This window comes from Nematolebias whitei, chromosome 9 (genome assembly GCF_014905685.2).
Source record: "Nematolebias whitei isolate Nwh7 chromosome 9, NemWhi1, whole genome shotgun sequence".
Lineage (NCBI taxonomy): Eukaryota > Metazoa > Chordata > Actinopteri > Cyprinodontiformes > Rivulidae > Nematolebias > Nematolebias whitei.
Window position 1 is genome coordinate 50,081,832 of NC_056506.1, and position 8,879 is coordinate 50,090,710.

The following is an 8,879-nucleotide window of genomic DNA, read 5'->3' on the forward strand; positions in this document are numbered from 1 at the left end:
TCTTCAGTGGCTTGTGGACCTGCTATCTTCAATGGCTTGTGGACCTGCTATCTTCAGCAGTAGTGCTACTTCTATGAAGTCCCATGGCTGCACCTGCAGCTGAAACTGCTGCTTGAAGTTCCACCAGTTTCTGTCAGCATCAGCTTTAAATCCTCCGGTGGCTTCAGAGCATCCATGTTCTTTGTTTTCTAGTGACTAACTTTGTTCACTTTACTCCTGACACCACGTTGTGTTCTGTTGAGAACTAGGAGGCCACGTGCTTCTGCATTTAACACCCTTTATTTTGTTGCCACACCTGACTCAATCCTTTCTTCTTCTACCTGTTCATATTCGAACCTCCACCTGTGAGCAAGAACTATACTGACATCTAGTGGCTACAACTAGAATTCACATATCAAAATAGTTTACAGTTCTTTTACAATGACTTTAAACACTGAACGTTCTTTACAGCAGCATTTTTAAATTATTACTATACAACAAATCTTTTATTAGCATCATTTTTGGAGGATTTTTACATCAATTTAGGCAGAAAACTGCAGTTTTTGTTGTTAAAAAATGAGACAATCTTTTTTCCACTTTTACTGTGACGTGTGTCCAGTTGTGGGGAGAAAATAAAAACTTTAAACTAATATTTTTAAAGCACCTTTTGCACCAGACTTGTGCAAAGCTTCAAATGAAACCATAAAACAACCTTTGATCAGAATCAAGTGTTGGAGTAGAAACTTCACTTTGTACGACTGAAGGAAAATACTTTGTTAATCTATGGTGAGATGATAAATCAGGAAAATAAATCCAATAAAATAATGTTCTTCTGTAATTTATCTGGATTATGTAGATTTCAGAGCTAATTTTTTAAACTCCACAAATTAACGTTCGATTCCGACTCATAAGATACATAAACATAAGATAGTAAAAATAAAGTTACCAAAGTACAATTTGGAACATTAGTAACTAACATTTTCAAATACATATTTTTTAAAACTAAATTAACTGCTGAAAAGTATTGGATACATATATTTGTAATATATATTTTTAAGTATGGTTTGAAAACAAAATTTTACAAATTCATTCAAGGTGCATTGAAAAAGTTTATATCAAGTTTAATTTTATAAATATGATTGAAATTTCTTTTATAGTTTGCAACAAAAAAAAACTCCATAAAGTGTAACAAAATATATTTTATAACAATGTACTTGAAGTATATTTATTTATTATTTATATATTGTATCTATTTATTTTACATTTTCGATGTAATCCTGATAAGTACATTTACTTGAGAACATATTTTAATGTATTTCTTGAAAATTAAATCTACTTAAAATATACTGAAGTACATTAAATTTTCCGCCGGGCATATTCTGCATAAAGTCGTAAGAACAAATACAAAATATAACTTTATTGTCAAACAAAACTTTTTAGACGTGACCGTGTGTTTCAGGCATGTGGACCTTCATGAGAGCAACACGTAAATAAAGGTTGAATGAACAAGTTCGTTCAGCTCGAGCAAGAAAACGTTTTGTCACGGGTCAGATTTCCCGTTGTGATCGGTCTTTGTATTTCCATCTGACCCAGAATCCTGATCCTGGTCCTCAGGTCCAGCAGAACTCTGAGATGAGCTGCTCCAGCTTCACGCAGTCGTCTCCTTGAGCTGATCTTCCTCCTGATTGGTGCAGAGCTCCTGCTCCTTTACCTTCATCTCTGCAGATTCTTGCTCCTTCAGTTCTTCTTTGATCTGTGGAGGTTCTGGTTCCTCCTGGTCCAGGCTGGAGTTCCTGGTAAAGCTGCTGGTCTGTGAGAATCAGCTCCATCACTCTAGACTTGAAGGTTTGAACAAGTTTCTCAAGAACTGTTGCTTCTGTTTGTTTTTCAGCACCGAACTTATTTTACTTCAGCACTTTATTTATTGTGGGGTAAAATAAAACACATCACTTTGCTCATTGTTTAAGTTTATTTATTCACGTTAATGTTTTACTGAGAAGTCTTCAGGCCTGAGAGTTTCACAGCTTCATGCAACTTGTTTCTTTAAAACTTAAGAATGTGGTCAAGTGTTGTTCACTCTTCACCCTGAAGGTTTTTTCTTTTTCAGTAGAAAACATCTTTTGTTCTAAAGTTCTGTCAAACTTGTTGGACATTAGAAACAGCCAGTTGCCTCAGACGCAGCCTGTGGCGCCGTTCTCAGCTGACCTGTTAATAAAACAGCAGAACATCAAAAGATGCACTGTGTGAATGTACTCCTGCACTTTAATGTATCCAAACGCTAAAAACGCAGGTCCACGTTGGATGTAAACGCTCGGCACAGTCTCCTGATCATCCTACGTCAAGCCGCCTGCAGTGCGTAAAAACATTTAATGTTGGACCCACACAGTCACTTATTGTCAAAAACACACGTTTAAAAAAGAAAAGTCCGGCAGGCAGGAAGAACCAGAAGGTTTTGATCAGAGAAATACATCTTTAAAAAGAAGAAAACACAAAATTTAAAAAAGTAACTCCCAGGCATCAGAACAAAAGAAGAAACCAAACGTTTGCTGAAACGAACTCTAAACACGAACAGGATTCAAGGATTTTCTAACTCTCCCCCGTCACGTGACAGAACATCACCTCTGTGTGCGTGCACTTTCATGTGAAGATTTACATTTGCAGATCGTTTAAAGCGCTTTCCACAGACGAAACAGGAGTACGGCTGCTCCCCCGTGTGGACCATCAAATGCCGTTTCCAGTTAGAACTGTAACTAAACGTCTTTCCACAAAATCTGCAAGAAAACCTCTTCTCACCCGTGTGCACCTTCATGTGGATTCTGCTGCCTTGTTTAGTACTGAACACGCTTCCACAAATCCTGCAGGAAAAGGCCTTCTGGCCTGTGTGTGTTCTCATGTGGTTGACAACCAGATAGTACAGTGGGGCGCTGTAACCACAGGTGGGACAGCAGTACTGCAGTCTCTCAGAGTTCTGGCTCCAAACTTTGTGGACCTGGATGTGAAGGCTCAGAAGTGAATTCTCTAGAAAAGTCTCTCCACAGATTTTACAAGAAAAACTTGCAGATGTTGCTGGTTGGTCTGCTTTGTAACCATGACGACCGTGTGTGCGATCCGTCTTCGTTGGTGACCCTGAAACCTGGTCCCCGGGTCCAGCAGAACTCTGAGAGACGAGCTGCTCCTTGTCTGGTTCTGTCACTGGAGACGGATCCGTCTCCTGCTTCAGGTGGAGCTGCTCTTCCTCCTGACTGGTGCAGAACTCCTGCTCTTCCTCTTTAATCTGTGGAGGTTCTGCTTCTTTTTCTTGGTTCTGCAGAGGTCGTTGTTCTGGCTCTTGCAGGTCCTGGCTGGAGTTCCTGTCCTGATCGTCTGTGAGACTCTGCTCAGTCTTGTGGGTCTGTTGCAGGTCTGAAAGAAGAAAAGAAAAACAAAGGCAGTAAGGCTGCAGCAGTCAGACAGACATGGTGGGAGAAGGTTGTTCAGACGTTTACAAACAAACAACAAAAGATTAAAATGAACTCTGTCGTGCACAGGGAGCCAGTGAAGGGACGCCAGGACGGGAGTGATGCGCTCGCGTCTACGGGCCCGAGTCCACAGGCGAGCAGCAGAGTTCTGCACAAGCTGCCGACGGGCAGGAGGTCTGGATAACGCAGGTTAGTCTCACTGATGCATCACAGTCCAGACGAGCCGTGATAAAATCTTTTCTGAACAACACTGATCTGTTTTTCAAATTTAAAATCAGACTCAAACCGTTCACCTCAACCAGTGATGTCGTTGGGAGGTGGAAGGAATACTTCTCCGACCTTCTCAATCCTCCTGGCACGTCTTCCATGGAGGAAAATGAGTCCGGGGACTTCGGCTGAGGTCACTGAGGTAGTTAAAAAGCTCCGAGGTGGATCTAAACCAGATCTGTTCAATTCAGACGTCATTAAAAAAAATCTGATTCAGCTGCGTCCAAAAAAAAAAACTATAAAAATCGTGGTTTTCTGTAGCAAACACAGGACACCAACAGATATGATCTTTACAGAGCGTCAAGTTAAACAAAAACTAGTTTACAACTGAGAAAAGAATAAAAGATGTTCTGACTCCAAGTAGTTTTCTCTGCTCCACTGTGACAAATCCTCTGATGTCATGGAACCTCAGTTACAGTTTGTCCTCAACGATGGAAGAAAACAGTCTGGACGGGATCTAACAAACATGTATGTTTGGACGCACATGTTATTTTTCAAAACTCAGCAGAACAGAAGCAGCTTATATAAAAGCTTATATAAAAAAACATAAGTAACAAACTTAATCAAAAAAACTCATGACGTCACCACAGCTCAGCCACGAGCCAAGAGCTAGAACTCATCCGTCTAATATAAAACCAAACGTACCAGCAAGCTGTTAGCCTCGATTAGCTCTGTTAGCTTCCATTAGCTTTTTTTAGGATCCAGTAGCTTTGTTAGGATCCAGTAGCTTTGTTAGGATCCAGTAGCTTTGTTAGGATCCAGTAGCTTTGTTAGTATCCATTAGCTTTGTTAGCATCCAGTAACTTTGTTAGCTTCCATTAGCTTTGTTAGCTTCCATTAGCTTTGTTAGCTTCCATTAGCTTTGTTAGTATCCATTAGCTTTGTTAGCATCCAGTAGCTTTGTTAGGATCCAGTAGCTTTGTTAGCTTCCATTAGCTTTGTTAGCATCCAGTAACTTTGTTAGCTTCCATTAGCTTTGTTAGCTTCCATTAGCTTTGTTAGCATCCATTAGCTTTGTTAGCATCCATTAGCTTTGTTAGCATCCATTAGCTTTGTTAGCATCATTAGCTTTGTTAGCTTCCATTAGCTTTGTTAGCATCATTAGTTTTGTTAGCATCCATTAGCTTTGTTAGCATCCATTAGCTTTATTAGCATCATTAGTTTTGTTAGCATCCATTAGCTTTGTTAGCATCCATTAGTTTTGTTAGCATCATTAGTTTTGTTAGCATCCATTAGCTTTGTTAGCATCATTAGTTTTGTTAGCATCCATTAGCTTTGTTAGCTTCATTAGCTTTGTTAGCTATCCGGATCGGTTTAAGTAAGCAGTTTTCAGGCTTATTACATTAATTATTATTTCATTTATTTATTTTTGTGTCTAAATTGTGTCTCACGGAGCTCCTGGTGGTTGTGTGAGCAGGTTCAGAGCTACGTACCGACTCCGAGCAGCTTCAACTCAGGTTTCCAGCTGACATCCAGCAGTCTGCGCTGACGGTCGAGCTCTTCTTCGTACCGCAGGATCGTCTTCTCAAACTCGGAGAAGATTTCTGAGGCAGCAGCGCTCAGTCTTTCACCGATGAACTCTCTCAGAAGATGAACCGAAGACATTCTTATAAAAACTAGTTTACTGAGAAACTGAGAAACTTTTCTCAACTGAGAAAAGACAAACTACGATCTTCAACAGCAGAAGCGCTATCAAAGGCGGGGTGTCACACACTTATGGTCCGGGTGAAACGGTGCTTCCGCTTTTTGTTCCTTCTCTGAATAAACACAAAACCTTTTTGTTTTTTTCACAAAACTCTCTCAGTTGATGAACTAAATACATTTGAGCTAAAATTAGGTTTATACTTCAATTACTAACATCTGCTAAGTTCATGGGAAAAACCAATGCAGACATGTTCTTGTTTTTAGTTTTCTACGTCACCTTACAACCTAGCTGTGTGTGTGTGTTTGTGTGTGTGTGGGTGGGGGTGGGGGGGGTGGGGGGGTGGGGGGGGGGGTTGGGTTGCATTTTTTTTCACTTATTCTCAATTTGTATGCATATTTTATGAATGTATATTGTTGTCTTTGGTATTTCCACTAATTAATGTCCTCATTTTGGATCTACTTAATTTATCTTTAATGGATGGTTATGTACCACAGAGCTTTAAGGTTGCTGTAATTAAACTTTTACTTAAGAAGTCTGATCTTGATTCAGAAATTCTGTCCAATTATAGACCTATATCTAATCTAACTTTCATCTTAAAAAATTCTATAGAAAATAGTTGCAGGTCAGTTGCGTGAACATCTACAAAGAAATAATCTGTTTGAAGAGTTTCAGTCAGGGTTTAGAGCTCATCATAGCACAGAAACAGCACTAGTAAAAGTCACTAATGATATTCTCATGGCCTCAGACAATGGACTTGTGTCTCTACTGGTCCTGTTAGACCTCAGTGCTGCATTTGATACAGTTGATCACAATATTTTACTACCGAAAATTGAATATGATGTTGGAATTACAGGAACAGCTCTAAAATGGTTTAAATCATATCTATCTGATAGATTACAGTTTGTAAATAATAAATCTTCTTCATACACCAAAATTAGTCATGGAGTTCCTCAGGGCTCAGTGCTTGGACAAGTACGCTTTATAAATGCTTCCATTGGGTAAAGTTATTAAACAACATGGGATACATTTTCATTGTTATGCTGATGACACACAGTTGTATTTGTCCATTAAACCCAATGAATCCAATCAGTTACTTAGACTACAAGCATGTCTTAAAGACAAAAACTTGGATTACCTTAAATTTTCTCCTTCACCACTTGCTCTCGCCGAGACTGGATGCTTCTGCCTCACTCTCCGCGTTGTTTTGCTGCTCTGTCTATGAAACTGCTTGTGAGCCTCTCTTGCATCTTCTGAACCATAATTATGGACTTGTTTTGATCAGTTGGTCCCTCAACTCAATTTACAACATTTCTTCAAGAGAAGACAGGCTTTAGATGAGCTGATTTTTTCCTGTTGGCACGCACGCAGCTGGACATCTCATCGACTGGAAGACTTGATGATGTGTCTATCTCTGCTGCCATCTGTGGATTTTAAGGACACATATTTAATTGGATTTACGATAACTGGTTCCTGCTTTTTGGATTCAGCTGGTGCTGGTTTTATCTACAAGCAAAGAAGTCGTCGGCAGCAAATTTGGACCTGATCACGTTGCTTGCCTTTATGATGGCTTAGTTCGTGTCTCAAGTACCTGGACTCAAATGCTTTGGGCTGAATGGATCAGATCTTGGGGATTTTACTCAGTCACGTTCCATCGGTGTGGCCATGTTATTTTGGACATTTCTGAACCGAGTGGACCAACACAGACTGAAGGTTGATGTCATTAAGTTCTGCCTGTCCCCAAAACAACTGTGTGTTTATCTAAGTTGGCTCCCTTGGCTGGTCTTGAAGGTCATCTTATCTGAATTCACCTGGAGAACATGTGATCTGACGCTCACCACCCCCTCCCTGAGGAATTTCCAACTGATAACCAGATGAACCAGCTGAATAAACATTGTGTCATCATTTCAGGACTCTTGGATTCTCATAGACGTTATTCTTGGCCATTTCTCGACATACCTCGAGAATGTTTATGGATCTCACTGGAGGACATTGGCTGATTACAGTGACCTGAGAGCATCTATAAACATTGCTGACTGATCTCATCTCCCCCCTCTGCAGAATGTCTACGTCACTATGTGCTTGTTTGTGCGAGGTGTTTTTTTAACATTAGAGTTTTTTTTCTCAGACAGGAAAAAAAAAGTATGATAGGAATTTTTTTTGTCTCCAACTCCTACACGTGTCCAGTTAACCAGTTTTTGTCTGTCCAAACAGGTCTCACTTGTAAATGAGTCTTCAAGGCTCAATGTGATTTATCTGTTTAAATAAAGGTTGAATGAATGAAAATTTTCTGGTTTTGAACTCAGACAAGACAGGTTTTGGTTTTTGGACCTGAGCACCTTAGGAATGAATGTTTCAGTCTTTCTCCCTCCTTAGATGCATTAATCTGTCCTCCAGCTCTAATGTTATAAATCTTGGTGTTATTTTTGATCAGGACATGTCTTTTATCCCCCACATTAAAAACGTTACTAGAACCTCCTTCTTCCACCTGCGTAATATCACTAACATTAGAAACATCTGATCTAAAACTGATGCAGAAAAACTGGTCCATGCATTTGTCACGTCTAGACTGGACTATTGCAATGGTTTATTATCTGGGTGTCCAAATACTTCTTTAAAACGTCTTCAGTTGATCCAAAATGCTGCTGCCAGAGTCTTAACTGGAGTTACTGGGAGAGATCATCTCTCTCCAGTTTTAGCTTCTCTCCATTGGCTCCCTGTCAAATCCAGAATAGAATTCAAAATCTTACTTCTAACCTACAAAGCTCTCAATAACCTAGCTCCATCTTATATTACAGATCTTATTGTTCCATATTTTACTAACAGAGCACTTCGCTCTCAGACTGCAGGTTTACTCGTGGTTCCTGGAGTTTACAAAAACAGAATGGGAGGAAGATCTTTCAGTTCTCAGGCTCCTCTCTTGTGGAACCAACTTCCAGTTTTTGTCCATGAGGCTGACACATTATCCAGTTTTAAAACTGGACTTAAGGTTTAAAAACCCACTACTATTCAGTAGCTTTCAACACCAGATGATCTGTGTTTTGATCCTGTATGCTCCACACTGGTTAGTCGTCATATTTATTATCTGCATCATTTTTATGTCTATATTCTGATTTACTTCATTTTGTATTTTGCTTTGTGTGTTGCCTGTTGTTCTGTCTGTACAGCACTTTGGTTGTCCTTGTCGCTGTTTTAAGTGCTCTATAAATAAAATGGTATGGTAAGACTTTCCTTTTTGATAATTCCTATAGTTAGGGTCAGCTTGAGTTTCCTGAGCTGTCCCTTAGTTCTGCTGCTATAGTCTTAGACTGCTGGAGGACAAACTGACCACATTTTCACTCTGCTACTGTCTTTACTTACTCTGCTCAACCTGTTTTATATTTGTAATTATTTTTTCTATCCTTAACGTGTGTTTTATTGTCTTTCAGATACACCTGGACCTATACCTGGACCTGGACCTACATCTGGACCTGGACCTATACCTGGACCTGGACCTACATCTGGACCTGGACCTATATCTGGACCTGGACCTA

The 8,879-nt window shown here is 39.7% G+C and overlaps 1 protein-coding gene across 1 annotated transcript; it reads right to left on the reverse strand.

Moving 5' to 3' along the window:
- Window positions 1-1,929: 1,929 nt before the first annotated feature.
- LOC119415288 (zinc finger protein 836) lies at window positions 1,930-5,422 on the reverse strand. The gene is made up of 2 exons (XM_037682466.1): window positions 5,138-5,422; window positions 1,930-3,381 (listed from the first exon to the last, which is right to left on the reverse strand). The coding sequence occupies exons 1-2, from the start codon at window positions 5,307-5,309 to the stop codon at window positions 2,555-2,557; spliced, it is 999 nt and encodes a 332-aa protein (XP_037538394.1). The 5' UTR covers window positions 5,310-5,422; the 3' UTR covers window positions 1,930-2,554.
- Between the last annotated feature and the right edge of the window lie 3,457 nt (window positions 5,423-8,879).

Excerpts from the sequence above, each read along its gene's own strand:
- LOC119415288 (XM_037682466.1), bottom strand. The coding sequence starts at position 5,309 with ATGTCTTCGGTTCATCTTCTGAGAGAGTTCATCGGTGAAAGACTGAGC. Across the intron at positions 3,382-5,137 it reads GTTGAAGCTGCTCGGAGTCG|ACCTGCAACAGACCCACAAG; the intron begins GTACGTAGCTCT and ends TTCTTCTTTCAG.